Here is a 15852-nt window from a genome sequence, read left to right as displayed (position 1 = left end):
GTCCCCGGTTAGGAAGCCAAGCGCTTTACCGCTCAGCCACTGCGCTTCCACTTTCCAACTAATACCCATTAAATTTTGGTGAATTCGGAAACGTACGAAAAATCCCGAAGTAAAAAATCCCAGTCATTACCAGGAATTCAATTCATTTTTTGAAAAATGGCTGCAGATCCGACTTTAATAGCATTAATTACTTTAGTAATAAAAAGTAGGCTTATTATTTTTGTTTTATTTTCTGTTATGGATTCTACGAGAATCTAAGAGAATTGCTCGACTTCTGTCCAAGAATTGGCTGGACAAAATCCATTTTTCTGGTTTTTCATGTCAAGATTTCCCAAACGCTGGTTTAATACTTTATAGAACAACCTAAGACAACCATTTATGCTCTGATTGACGCATTACAACTCAAAACGAAGTATAATGTCACACAACTGTTTGGCCTAAGGAAACATTCAATGAAAAAACATTCAATCTAACAAAGGAAAGAAACCAAATGTTTCAACCCTATTATGTATGAAACTGGAGATCAGACTCATACTGATTATAACGATCCATAGTTAAAGAAATAGTTTGCATCAATATTCTCAGTTAGGCTTTAAATAAAATGTCAACCTGCTAAATTTAAATCAAGCCCGGACTGATTTATTAATTACTCCAAGAGAAACAATGACTTAGAAGAGATGTCTGTAATTAGTATATCTTCATGGATGCAACTTCCTTAAGAAACGTTTGTAATTTATAAGATGAGATAAGCCTGTTCTATAAGTGACCACTAAGTTACTATAAAATACTTAAACGACTTCCGCTTCTATTGTTCTGTTAAGTGACAAAGAAACATACTACACTTAAAAGTACCTATTCAGCATAATTTTGTTATGCTCCTAAGAACAAGGGTATGGTTTAAAGATTCTCTAACATATTCAGGATCACATGATAATAGTTACATTTTTTTTTCCTTCACAGCATCAAGACCGACAGTGGAAGATATGACGGTATTTCTTAACAATGAAAGAAAATGGATGGTCCCCCAGTTGTTTAACGGTGCCAGTATTGATCTTATCGCCCATGTCTTAACAGGTACTTACACATAAACTCGCTAGTTAGCGGTCTCCGAAAGGGGAAAAGCCACAATAACATTTGCGTGGTCTGCCTATCCGTCTGTCTGTCCGACTGTCCTGATTATATCGTAAAAACTAGAAAAGATTAAAAATCTGATATCATAATTTTACAGATCTTGCAGCAAAGTTCTGCTGTAACGACTCCTTTTTTTTTAATTTTCTGAATGGGAACTATTTTTTTAAATTAAATAGGCAAAAATTTGTTTTTATACACCACATTGTTAATAAAACACTTTAGAGAATGTAAGCCTTTATAAAATAGGTCACATAATTCTACATTTGTAACTCTGGCATCATTCATAGATTGCTTGACCAAAAATGTTTTCATGGATATTTTCAATCGTTTTCCAGAGAGAGCAAAGGAAAACTGGGGCCTGGTGTTGATTAGAAAGAGCAAAGGAAAACTGGGGCCTGGTGTTGATTAGATAGAGCAAAGGACAACTGGGGCCTCGTGTTGATTAGATAGAGCAAAGGACAACTGGGGCCTTGTGTTGATTAGATAGAGCAAAGGACAACTGTGGCCACGTGTTGATTAGATGGAGCAAAGGACAACTGGGGCCTCGTGTTGATTAGACAGAGCAAAGGACAACTGGGGCCTGGTGTTGATTAGATAGAGCAAAGGACAACTGGGGCCACGTGTTGATTAGATAGAGCAAAGGACAACTGGGGCCTCGTGTTGATTAGAAAGAGCAAAGGACAACTGGCCTTGTGTTGATTAGATAGAGCAAAGGACAACTGGGGCCTGGTGTTGATTAGATAGAGCAAAGGACAACTGGGGCCTGGTGTTGATTAGATAGAGCAAAGGACAACTGGGGCCACGTGTTGATTAGATAGAGCAAAGGACAACTGGGGCCTCGTGTTGATTAGACAGAGCAAAGGACAACTGGGGCCTGGTGTTGATTAGATAGAGCAAAGGACAACTGGGGCCACGTGTTGATTAGATAGAGCAAAGGACAACTGGGGCCTCGTGTTGATTAGGTAGAGCAAAAGACATTTGGGGCCTGGTGTTGATTAGATAGAGCAAAGGACAACTGGGGCCACGTGTTGATTAGATGGAGCAAAGGACAACTGGGGCCTCGTGTTGATTAGACAGAGCAAAGGACAACTGGGGCCTGGTGTTGATTAGATAGAGCAAAGGACAACTGGGGCCACGTGTTGATTAGATAGAGCAAAGGACAACTGGGGCCTCGTGTTGATTAGAAAGAGCAAAGGACAACTGGCCTTGTGTTGATTAGATAGAGCAAAGGACAACTGGGGCCTGGTGTTGATTAGATAGAGCAAAGGACAACTGGGGCCTGGTGTTGATTAGATAGAGCAAAGGACAACTGGGGCCACGTGTTGATTAGATAGAGCAAAGGACAACTGGGGCCTCGTGTTGATTAGACAGAGCATAGGACAACTGGGGCCTGGTGTTGATTAGATAGAGCAAAGGACAACTGGGGCCACGTGTTGATTAGATAGAGCAAAGGACAACTGGGGCCTCGTGTTGATTAGATAGAGCAAAAGACATTTGGGGCCTGGTGTTGATTAGATAGAGCAAAGGACAACTGGGGCCTCGTGTTGATTAGATAGAGCAAAGGACAACTGGGACCTGGTGTTGATTAGATAGAGCAAAGGACAACTGGGGCCACATGTTGATTAGATAGAGCAAAGGACAACTGGGGCCTCGTGTTGATTAGACAGAGCAAAGGACAACTGGGGCCTGGTGTTGATTAGATAGAGCAGAGGACAACTGGGGCCTGGTATTGATTAGATAAAGCAAAGGACAACTGGGGCCTCGTGTTGATTAGATAGAGCAAAGGACAACTGGGGCCTGGTGTTGATTAGATAGAGCAGAGGACAACTGGGGCCTGGTATTGACTAGATAGAGCAAAGGACAACTGGGGCCTCGTGTTGATTAGATAGAGCAAAGGACAACTGGGGCCTTGTGTTGATTAGATAGAGCAAAGGACAACTGGGGCCTGGTGTTGATTAGATAGAGCAAAGGACAACTGGGGCCTTGTGTTGATTAGATAGAGCAAAGGACAACTGGGGCCTGGTGTTGATTAGATAGAGCAAAGGACAACTGGGGCCTGGTGTTGATTAGATAGAGCAAAGGACAACTGGGGCCTGGTGTTGATTAGATAGAGCAAAGGACAACTGGGGCCTGGTGTTGATTAGATAGAGCAAAAGACATTTGGGGCTTGGTGTTGATTAGATAGAGCAAAGGACAACTGGGGCCTGGTGTTGATTAGATAGAGCAAAGGACAACTGGGGCCTTGTGTTGATTAGATAGAGCAAAGGACAACTGGGGCCTGGTGTTGATTAGATAGAGCAAAGGACAACTGGGGCCTGGTGTTGATTAGATAGAGCAAAGGACAACTGGGGTCTTGTGTTGATTAGATAGAGCAAAGGACAACTGGGGCCTGGTGTTGATTAGATAGAGCAAAGGACAACTGGGGCCTGGTGTTGATTAGATAGAGCAAAGGACAACTGGGACCTTGTGTTGATTAGATAGAGCAAAGGACAACTGGGGCCTGGTGTTGATTAGATAGAGCAAAGGACAACTGGGGCCTGGTGTTGATTAGATAGAGCAAAGGACAACTGGGGCCTGGTTTTGATTAGATAGAGCAAAGGACAACTGGGGCCTTGTGTTGATTAGATAGAGCAAAGGACAACTGGGGCCTGGTGTTGATTAGATAGAGCAAAGAACAACTGGGGCCTGGTGTTGATTAGATAGAGCAAAGGACAACTGGGGCCTGGTGTTGATTAGATAGAGCAAAGGACAATTGGGGCCACGTGTTGATTAGATAGAGCAAAAGACAACTGGGGCCACGTGTTGATTAGACAGAGCAAAGGACAACTGGGGCCTCGTGTTGATTAGATAGAGCAAAGGACAACTGGCCTTGTGTTGATTAGTTAGAGCAAAGGACAACTGGGGCCTCGTATTGATTAGATAGAGCAAAGGACAACTGGGGCCTGGTGTTGATTAGATAGAGCAAAGGACAACTGGGGCCTGGTGTTGATTAGATAGAGCAAAGGACAACTGGGGCCTTGTGTTGATTAGATAGAGCAAAGGACAACTGGGGCCTGGTGTTGATTAGATAGAGCAAAGGACAACTGGGGCCTGGTGTTGATTAGATAGAGCAAAGGACAACTCGGGCCTGGTGTTGATTAGATAGAGCAAAGGACAACTGGGGCCTGGTGTTGATTAGATAGAGCAAAGGACAACTGGGGCCTGGTGTTGATTAGATAGAGCAAAGGACAACTGGGGCCTGGTGTTGATTAGATAGAGCAAAGGACATCTGGGGCCTTGTGTTGATTAGATAGAGCAAAGGACAACTGGGGCCTTGTGTTGATTAGATAGAGCAAAGGACAACTGGGGCCTGGTGTTGATTAGATAGAGCAAAGGACAACTGGGGCCTGGTGTTGATTAGATAGAGCAAAGGACAACTGGGGCCTGGTGTTGATTAGATAGAGCAAAGGACAACTGGGGCCTGGTGTTGATTAGATAGAGCAAAGGACAACTGGGGCCTGGTGTTGATTAGATAGAGCAAAGGACATCTGGGGCCTTGTGTTGATTAGATAGAGCAAAGGACAACTGGGGCCTTGTGTTGATTAGATAGAGCAAAGGACAACTGGGGCCTGGTGTTGATTAGATAGAGCAAAGGACAACTGGGGCCTGGTGTTGATTAGATAGAGCAAAGGACAACTGGGGCCTGGTGTTGATTATATAGAGCAAAGGACAACTGGGGCCTTGTGTTGATTAGATAGAGCAAAGGACAACTGGGGCCTGGTGTTGATTAGATAGAGCAAAGGACAACTGGGGCCTTGTGTTGATTAGATAGAGCAAAGGACAACTGGGGCCTGGTGTTGATTAGATAGAGCAAAGGACAACTGGGGCCTGGTGTTGATTAGATAGAGCAAAGGACAACTGGGGCCTGGTGTTGATTAGATAGAGCAAAGGACAACTGGGGCCACGTGTTGATTAGATAGAGCAAAAGACAACTGGGGCCACGTGTTGATTAGATAGAGCAAAGGACAACTGGGGCCTCGTGTTGATTAGATAGAGCAAAGGACAACTGGCCTTGTGTTGATTAGATAGAGCAAAGGACAACTGGGGCCTCGTATTGATTAGATAGAGCAAAGGACAACTGGGGCCTGGTGTTGATTAGATAGAGCAAAGGACAACTGGGGCCACGTGTTGATTAGATTGACCAAAGGACAACTGGGGCCTCGTGTTGATTAGACAGAGCAAAGGACAACTGGGGCCTGGTGTTGATTAGATAGAGCAAAGGACAACTGGGGCCTTGTGTTGATTAGATAGAGCAAAGGACAGCTGGGGCCTGGTGTTGATTAGATAGAGCAAAGCAAAGGACAACTGGTGCATTGTGTTGATTAGATAGAGCAAAGGACATCTGGGGCCTTGTGTCGATTAGATAGAGCAAAGGACAACTGGGGCCTTGTGTTGATTAGATAGAGCAAAGGACAACTGGGGCCTTGTGTTGATTAGATAGAGCAAAGGACAACTGGGGCCTTGTGTTGATTAGATAGAGCAAAGGACAACTGGGGCCTGGTGTTGATTAGATAGAGCAAAGGACAACTGGGGCCTTGTGTTGATTAGAAAGAGCAAAGGACAACTGGGGCCTGGTGTTGATTAGAAAGAGCAAAGGACAACTGGGGCTTTGTGTTGATTAGATAGAGCAAAGGACAACTGGGGCCTTGTGTTGATTAGAAAGAGCAAAGGACAACTGGGGCCTGGTGTTGATTAGAAAGAGCAAAGGACAACTGGGGCCTTGTGTTGATTAGATAGAGCAAAGGACAACTGGGGCCTGGTGTTGATTAGATAGAGCAAAGGACAACTGGGGCCTGGTGTTGATTAGAAAGAGCTCAACATCTCAGAAAGCCATCCAGTCCTGCATAAACGAAATTAAAAAACTTAAAGAGTTACTTTGGGTCCGAAGACTAAAAAGTAAAGTAGCAATAATGCAAGAAAACAGTAAAGCAAAACTTACTAATTAAATAAACACAACCGAATAGAATACTCCAAAAAGTCGTTTACACATTATCATAATTCTTATCCCATATGATAGAACACATGCATGGAAGTGCTCATTTCTCCAAACTGTCACTCTGGGCTAGCTTTACAATTTGCGAGCCACAATTAATTTTTTTTTTACATAACAACTATTACTATTAATTAGATCATTATATCAGCATGTATTATATAACATGCATTGGAAGCTCAAACGCAATAGGGGTCAGTGGGTTAATTTACGTCAATCGTAAGATACGCTAAGTATGTTAACCCTCTATGTCCTACATCTTTAAAAGCCTGGGATGTATATTGAGGGACCCCTGCTAGGCCCGGGGCCCAATTTTGAGATATCGGTCAAAATTAACCTAATGCCGGCCCTGCTGCCATTTTAGCTTAAATTACACTACCTAAGTTGGTCAGAAAGACCAGTGACTAAGCAGAATTCAAGTCTCTAATTAACATGCACAAGATAAACACATGGAGGCTAATACGACATAACATCGTGTTTTTTTTTAAAGGAAATTCAGTAATTTATAGGGAAGGAAAAAAAACTATTAGGGTTATAAACGCATTTCCTTGTGATTAACTTCATTATAAGATGAAGGCATATAGAAGCTTCCAAACATAGAAACATATTATACATTTCTGACTGTAAAGGTACAACATATAATGAAAGAATGGTACAAACTGTTCTTAGCCACAAGGCGATGTTGAAAAGAGAATAACAACGTCACATTTCCATGATATTTGTCATGCTCCAATTCAATGACATCTTAAGGTTTTTGATCAAGCATGAATAATGGGAGACAGAAGAAGAAAAATCATTTATCTGATGGCAAATAGTTCGACCTCTTGTCATTATTTGCATCATTTGTAAGAGCCTTTTATTCCAGAAAGGTACGCAATCAATGTATCTCTCTGTTTGACATGTTCAGGATTTCCTCCCCTTTTTTGTGCTCTACGTCAACCATCTTAGTACTGACGCTGTCAACTCTGCTGTTTTCATATTCCCATTGATCTTGATGAGTGAATGCAGCTCTACAGACGTAAGGCCGAGGGGAGGGGGAGGGCGGTTGAATGGGTTGGCAATGATGGGGATAAAGATGTTAGATGTAAGAAAACATAAAAAAAAAAATAACAAGGAAGTAAAACATGGCACAAAGTTGTATCCCCTGAAGTCTGACTTGAATCTTATTGATTTTGTAATGAGTTGAGATTGGTAGACAAAACACCTAAACGTGCATAGACATAAGTATAAATAGTTAATATAGAAACACTGACTATGGAGGAATAGACATAAGTATAAATAGTTAATATAGAAACACTGACTATGGAGGAATAGACATAAGTATAAATAGTTAATATAGAAACACTGACTATGGAGGAATAGACATAAGTATAAATAGTTAATATAGAAACACTGACTATGGAGAAATAGACATAAGTATAAATAGTTAATATAGAAACACTGACTATGGAGGAATAGACAGAAATATAAATAGTTAATATAGAAACACTGACTATGGAGGAATAGACAGAAAAAAAGATGAAAAGAAAGATAAATTTATGTGAGGGTAAACAGAACTAGCAGGTTTGATTTGCAAAGATTTTTCTTTTTTTTTTTATTGTAGGCCCTAAGGCTGAAGATTAGATAGATAGATAGACAGACAGACAAACAGACAGATAGATAGATATATAGATATATAGATAGATAGATAGATAGATAGATAGATAGATAGACAGATAGTAGCTATCAGCGTCGACTATCTTATAGTGTTGTCCTTTCGCCTGTGTTCTTTGATTTCGTTAATTGAGTGTTAATTGCGTTGGATTCATCTGCATAAGACACAGCGTGCCTAACACTATGTAGTTCACAGCTAGGGCTGACCAGTCAAGTGAAATACTGCATTCTTCCGTAATATCCGGACTCGAATTAATATTCAAGAACAAAATAACGATATTTAGTCTTTTAAACTCTTTTACAATATTTGCAATGTCTTCGATTTCAAAGATTTATAGTATATTCCTTTTCCGCTCTCGTATACATGTGAAGCAATGGGGTTCATCCTTAATCATCGGAATCGAATACATTGCCATTATTGTAAAGACTTAATTTCGTAATCTTGGTCTTGAATATTAATTAGCATTTAAATAATGAGTTAAACAGTCTGTATCATGTCGAACTTGTCTGGTACAGCAAGTGTCAGTGTTTGCCGTTGTCGCTGTCTGACTGACTCGAGTTGATTTGCTGTTGTCGTTGTCCACAAATCTATTGCATCCAATTGAGTTTCCTGCCCTTCCCCATCAATTAATCAATGCACATCACTTTACAAGTCTAATGAGCTGATCTTCATTTACATAATAATAGGTCGCTTTTCCATTTAATTTCAGTGGCCAGCGGGATGAATGATTTAAGGGAATCCTTAGGGCTAACAGACAAGAACGTCGAGCTCTTGGACACTGCTTTTGTCAGTTCGATTGAGGGAGATGAGAGGCCGTTGTTAGCCATGGGCATGCCCGAAAGGTCATGGCACGAGGTAAGGAGAGCTACATGTGATTTACTAACCTGTTTCGTTGTTGTTGTTAGCACTGACAGATATGGACTCTGTCATAACAATCATTTACTAACATGTTTAACGTTTTTTATGCCCTTCTCATTTTGAAATGCATACAATTCTATTATTTTATGCAATGTTTTCATAATACAGGGTTGGGGTATAAAGATCTCCCACATTTTGAATGAATCGACCAAAAGAACTAAACTATCTAGCAAAAAAAAATGCTTATGTTTCTGAAATGTAAATTAAAAAAAAAACAATGTTGTTTTAATGGATTTAAACAAAAGTTTTGGGTCTAGTACAGATACAGTTTGACTAAATGCAATGCGTCGCTACTACATAGAGGTTGTTTTCATAATATGCTGCAAGAAAGCCGCAATGTTCATTGGTCCAATGATGGGCTGTGAACAAGGAAAGAAACATTTGTATAAACATTACAAATGGATAAGCCTAGACTACAACATGAAACATGTCCTACCTCTCTACTGCCACTACAGCCCGTAAAGCGCCCATTTCAAATGTGGGAGACCTTTATGCCCCACACTGTATACCAACCTGTCTGATTGTAGATGTGATACCCATGTGACGTTTTTATATTACACTTTGTTTTTTGGATTGTTTGTTATGTGCATACACATCCATTTGTTTTATTAATAGTGCTGCTTATAAGTTTTCATTGGTTTAGATTTATGTAGGCCTAGGAGAGCTTAGAGTTGTATTGAACTTTGGGATGTCATTGCAACTTTTACAAAACTAGATTTGAGTGGGATACTTATTTTTACTTTACTTGTATATTTCTCTTATCCCTAAGTAATAATACAAATATTCTTATTTATTATTTTTAAACAAGTAGTTTTTTATGTTAGTAATTTTAAAAAAAACACAACATTTCGACGCCTTTCTTCATTACTCGTGGAACAAATGAAACCTTTGGGAACAAAAAGAAGAAATCAACAGAGCTAGCCTGAGCTTTGGTTTCTATGACGTAGAACTGACTCACATCTCACCTGCCAACTTTAACTGAGCTTCTGTTTTCATCCAGGCGTAGAACTGACTCACATCTCACCTGCCAACTTTAACTGAGCTTCTGTTTTCATCCAGGCGTAGAACTGACTCACATCTCACCTGCCAACTTTAACTGAGCTTCTGTTTTCATCCAGGCGTAGAACTGACTCACATCTCACCTGCCAACTTTAACTGCGCTTTTGTTTTCATCCAGGCGTAGAACCTTCATTAATAATTTACATCCAGTTATTCATCAATTTCTAGCAATTATTTTAAATTTCTAAAAATGCTAGAATTTTTAGCTTTTAGTTTTAAATCATACACTTTGCTTCAAATGTATTTTTCAAAGCAACAATAAATCAAACATTTTATGTTAAGTGTGCTAATATGTTTCTATTACGTCATTGTTTGTTGTGAATGCTTTGTGCGAAAGTAAAGGATGTGACGGAAATAAAAGGATAGTCTTCTATGTCTACTTGTAGAAACACAAAGTCTCTGTTATTATTATTGTTATTATTAATTAATGTCTACAGTATGTTATTTATTTATCTGTGACAACAGAACATTAAGATAGAACAAATAATACCAATATTTTATCACATCTTTTAGTTTCTACTAGTTAAGTTGTTTGGATATTTTGTGTGAAGGTCTGATGATTGAGGGTCCTATTTGTTAGGATATTTTGTGTGAGTATATTATAAGTAAATGTATGATATGTGAGGATCTTTTGCGTGAGTGTTTCATATGTGAAGGTATGGTATTTGAAGGTACGATAATTGAAGGTATGATAATTGAAGGTATGATATTTGAAGATATGGATAACATGCTAAATGTGTAATGCCGTAGAATACGGGGTTCTTGTGTCCACTTAGCACGAACATGAACAGTAAACAAAATCGATCTTCAGCAGACAAATATGACGTTTATTCAATAATAACAATAATGTACTGCACTTCTAGTCGTTATCTTATCTTATATGACACAGACGTTACTTCAAAAAGAAGATGATTACGTCCTACGCGTCATGCATTTAGTCATGCATATTAACCAATGACCTAATTTCTGCCAAGTCACTGGTTTTCCTGGCAAGCTCAGGCAACAAATTCCATGCTCTAATAGCACTAAGGAAGAAAGAGCATTTGTACAAATTTGTCCTAGCATACGTAACGAGGAATGTGCCTTATCTTTGTGTCTTTCTGAGTATTTAATTTAAAAATTTGTTTTTCTAATAGAAGATTTTGGTTATTTGGTTCAGTGTTTTATGTATAATTTTATGTATAATTTTATGTATAATTTTATGTATAATTGCTACTTTACACAAAATTATTCAGTTGCAATATAACTACATCCGCATCACAGCGGTATCAAATATACAAGTCTTTTAAAGTATCACTTCACTACAAGAATACATCCGCATCACAGCGGTATCAAATATACAAGTCTTTTAAAGTATCACTTCACTACAAGAATACATCAGCATCACAGCGGTATCAAATATACAAGTCTTTTAAAGTATCACTTCACTACAAGAATACATCAGCATCACAGCGGGTAACAATAAACTTCAATAAGACGTATCCAACTCTAAGCACAGAATAATAACTATTAGAAATACGTGTACTGTCTCAAGTCCCAGAGACGACTCTACTCAACTCAAAGTTACTACTCGACTCTCTAAGTGACCACTCTACTCGACTCTTAAGGTTACTACTGACCCAGAGTCTATTTAGTCATTCTTCCTTCCTGTTTCTATATCAGGGATTTCACGTGTCTTTCACCCTTATGACCCGAGGTGAACATATAGCAGGCAACCGAGACTGTGACAATATGACATACGAGCATCTTAGGTGTTATGAGTCGTACAGTGGCTAAGCAGCCATGACTGAATCTAAAAGGTTCAAAGCCTCATGACCAAGGACTATTGAAAGAATAGAAAAAAACAAAACACAAAAATCTATACATCGGACAGAATACAAGACTTTGTTCCTATTTCACACTCAACCTTCTAACGTTTCTAAAGAGAGGGGGTGCATCATCTTGAAACCTAGTCCTCGAGTACGTTACTTCGCCTCTGGGGTCATATGTATGAGATCTGGTGTGTGATGGTCTATTAGTATGTGAGGATGATATCTATAAGGAGCTTATGTTTGAGTGTCTGATATGTGAAAGTCTTTTGTGTTAAGGTCTTTTTTGTGTCAGGTCTTACGTGTGAGCGTCTCATATGTGAGAATCGTATGTGTAAAGGTTTAGGTGAGTGTCTGATGACTTATATTGGTGGGACGTATAAGTGTGACGAGCTTTGACGTGAGAGATTTCTGTGTGGAGAATAAATGATCATAAAAAGCATTTCTTTAATCATTGCACATCATCTGGCGACAGGATAGCATTACTTGATATTACATCTTAATCAAATGGATTTGAGATCTACCTGGTTCTTCTTTACAAAAATACTTCCTTTTGTTTTCCACAGGTCCAGTATGTATTCCAGAAACTTTATGACAGTGGGTTCAAAGTTTAACATGTGACGTCATGTGTCACCAGAGGTCAAGGCAATACAATGAGATATACATATATACAAATATATATTAAAAAAGGACCAATCGAAGCAGTTTATATAGAAATATTTTGTATGCAGCTCCCATTCTTTTGTGACCAAACTGAAAATCAATTTGTGATCTAAATGTTTTAAAAACAATAAAATACATGTGTGATATTTATGTGAATTATTTAGAATATATTTCCATTTCTAGTCATCGCCTAGTTGACACAGAAAATATTTATTTATTTTTTTTGTTGGTTTGTAAAGGCGAACATTTCAGAAATAAATCTGCGCTCCAAATTTTTCATTTTCCATGAGTGTTTTATCTCACTAGTAATTTTTTTTGTCTGTTGTTTAATTTAATATCAAAGTGTGTCTGCTAATAATAATGATACAAAAAAATATATATCAGTTTGTTTTGTTTGATTCGAATACCATTATGCATAATATATTTATAAACATTGGATTTTATTTTTAACGTAAGTTCGTTTTGTACAATTAATGTTGCTATTTTAATTCTGTCATTGTGTGTATTTGTGGATTTGTTCAGAGTTGTTAATATAAAAAGCAAAAGCAGGGTGATTATCCGGCAAGGAAGCTGTTAGTAACGCATTTTTCACTGCCCAGCATATTAATATCTGCCCAACACTGATATCTTGTGTTTGATAACCCGCGGGGACATGGTTTTAGAATTTCACAACTAGGCAGCAATAAGGATAATTGTTTAAACATTCGTAGTCTAAGTCAAAGCACTGCTTTGTTATTAATGTAGTAGTTTGAACAGGTCCCATATATTGAACAGGTCCGATTTATTGAATAGGTCATGTATATTGAACAGGTCCCGTATATCGAACAGGCCCTATATATTGAACAGGTCCTGTATATTGAGCAGGTCCTGTATATTGAACATGTCATGTATATTGAACAGGTCCCGTATATTGAACAGGTCCTGTATATTGAACAGGTTTCTATATATTTCAAAACATAGAAATGAGTGGGTACATAAGTACATTAGTAATAATGAAACTTGTATTTCAATACAATTACACTTTACCAAATAAAATGATAGGCTTAATAATGAAGTGATTCCTGTTATTGATCTATCAGCCCTGCTCAATTCATCTATCTAACTCTTACTTCTTTAATATCGTTTGATTACGAGAGCTTACCATTTAATAATCTTCATGAAACAGTATCTGATTTGAAACTCTTCATTATCTTGTCCAAGAGGAAAGAATACTGACTCCATGAAAACATAGTCTGCGGGACGTGGCTTGAAGGGGAAAGTTTATGGTTGGCTCTTAGTGTTGGCGCTCCCCTGGGAAATATAGTCAATGAAATTATTTAAGGCGTGACCCTGATTTAATACGAAACGAATGCACATTCACTTATCGGCCGGCGTTATTGTGTTTTTCTCTAGATTAATCCGCTGTTAATATTTAAATAAAGAACATTTTAAAAAGGCAGATAAATACATACCATGAGATTCAACCTCTCACAGGCCCATGTCAGGAACTCTTTTGAGCTGGAGGTAATAAGGAACACAATGGTGACACAAAATAATGCCCAAGCCTACACCGTGGTTTCATTTCAGTCTTTGCACACACATAAACCAGAGGTTTAAACCAATAAAGATCCTAATTTTAGAGGTAATATAGCCTACCATAATTTTGAATAAACTTTCTCGACCTCCCCCCCCCCCTTAAAAAATCTTGTGAATAAAATTTATGTCAGTGAAAAACGAGTTGATATTTTTTCACAATTCCAAAGTAAGTCGACGTGTGAAGAACAAACACTAACAAATGTCTATGCCTCAAATTCATTAACTAAATGGTTCATGCTCAGGAAAGGTTACAGTAAGGTTTTTAAAAGCAATATCAATGTTCCCCAATTATTTCTTCTAAATGACCTTTAAAAATATGTATTAAAGTTTCCTTGCCGAAAAATCACCTAGAACATTTGACATTAAGATATAGGCTAGTGATTCTTCTTTTGTCAGATACATATTTCGGAACTGTGAAGGCTATTGTCGGATTAATCTAGGGACTTGTTGAAGGGACATTCTCTGTTTACTTGTTACTTGGTTCTATCTCATCAATATTTGTAATGACCATTAAACTATAATGGACATTTGATGTGACTTATCTTCCTTTTTAATATAGGCTCAATATATAGGGCAAAGACATAGAGTACACTTTGTATGCATAAAAAGTAAAAGCAAAGTTTCCCCTTTCAGACCTTGCGATCTATACGGAAGATGATGTTAAGGTCATCTGTTTCTTTGGCCAACGGAAACAAGCAAAGTATCGGGTGGCCAGCACAACACAACGACCAACCGCATTTACTTTCCCCAACTAAAGTCAGGTACCATTAGAGTAGACTAAGGGGCGCCCTAAGAATCCAGAATTTCCAAATCCTAGGCTTCACCAAGATTCGAACCCATGACTCCAGGTTCGGAAGCTAAGCCCTTAACCACTCAGCCACCTAGCCTCCTCTTTATATACATGCACATATCAAACAACCATGAAGTGAAGAAAATGTTGCCAAATGTTAAGGAAGGTGAAATAACTGTAAAATTATTCAAAATTTCTTCAATTGTCTAAGAACGTAAATGTTTGACAATAGATTCTTTGTAATCGAGACTGTCTTTCTTTGCAGGAAATCAAAGCTGCATGAAAATAAGCTAGAGTGATTTAATAATAATAAAGCTTGTCTTCGAGTCCAAAGATTAGCGAGGAATGCAGTATTTCCCGTGGATGCGCAGCCCCAGCTGTGACCTACATATTTTGCACCATCCAGGGCAGCATAACCAGTGTCCGCATGTGGTCGATTTAGATTTGCGTCTGTCCTCGGCAGCGGATTTTCTTTTGATATCTAGAGCCATCTAACGGTAGTCTGGGCGACATCTGTCGGTCTGAGTGACCAACAGGTATATCTTGTAGTTTCTTGGCAAGAGATTGTTTTACCATAAAAGCCACTCCCTATTGCCTGTGCTCCTCAGGGCTTCTTCCAGACCAGTATAAGGTGTAGCCAGCCCCTCTTTCAGTCAGCGACCCCTGACTCGCCAAAGCGTACATCTAGACGAGCCAACTCTAATGCCACCAGTGCAGACTTCCATTGAGGCCATTCACTTTCGTTGCTGTCCTGCAGTGTGCGGACATTCCAGCAGACGACTTTGAGAGGTGATGTAATATACTAACGGAAGTAACAGAGTACATTTGAAAGCTATACAAAGCTGAAAAGTTTATTTTAACACCATCATGCCCAAGAGCTTCAACTCTATTATTTGAACACTAGCAATGTGCGTTTGTTTATAAATGCGTTTATATAAATAAGTACAAATTTAATTTATGTCTAATTATCCTAGTTGAGACATTAAAAACGCGAGTATTTAATTTCAAGTATATATTTAAGCAGATTCACCATTTTACTTTTATTTTCTACATGTGAATTATTTACAAAAAATGTAATGTGGTACAATCTTCATGCTTTTTTTTTTTCGATAAGTCTTTTCATACTTACAAGCTAGCGGAATTTCTATAATAAACAAAGACAAATTTAGATATGTCCTGGCTAAAAAACATTATGCTCATCTACACGTTAAAATCTGCCATTGAA

The 15852-nt window shown here is 38.6% G+C and overlaps 1 protein-coding gene across 4 annotated transcripts in view; it reads left to right on the top strand.

The window, feature by feature from the left end:
• LOC106056984 (neuropeptide prohormone-4-like) overlaps positions 1 to 14367 on the top strand; it is a 136641-nt gene extending 122274 nt beyond the window's left edge. For 3 of the 4 annotated variants that reach the window (XM_013213967.2, XM_013213965.2, XM_013213966.2), the window contains exons 4-6: positions 961 to 1074; positions 8524 to 8669; positions 12166 to 14367. In XM_013213967.2, the coding sequence (XP_013069421.1) occupies positions 961 to 1074; positions 8524 to 8669; positions 12166 to 12213 (308 nt within the window). In that variant the 3' untranslated portion in view covers positions 12214 to 14367. The remainder of the gene's footprint in view (positions 1 to 960; positions 1075 to 8523; positions 8670 to 12165) is intronic. The other variant, XR_008776947.1, reaches the window with a different exon arrangement.
• The last annotated feature ends 1485 nt before the right edge of the window (positions 14368 to 15852 follow it).

Source organism: Biomphalaria glabrata, chromosome 3 (genome assembly GCF_947242115.1).
Source record: "Biomphalaria glabrata chromosome 3, xgBioGlab47.1, whole genome shotgun sequence".
In the NCBI taxonomy this organism is placed as follows: domain Eukaryota; kingdom Metazoa; phylum Mollusca; class Gastropoda; family Planorbidae; genus Biomphalaria; species Biomphalaria glabrata.
This window is presented reverse-complemented; position numbering and strand designations above follow the sequence as displayed.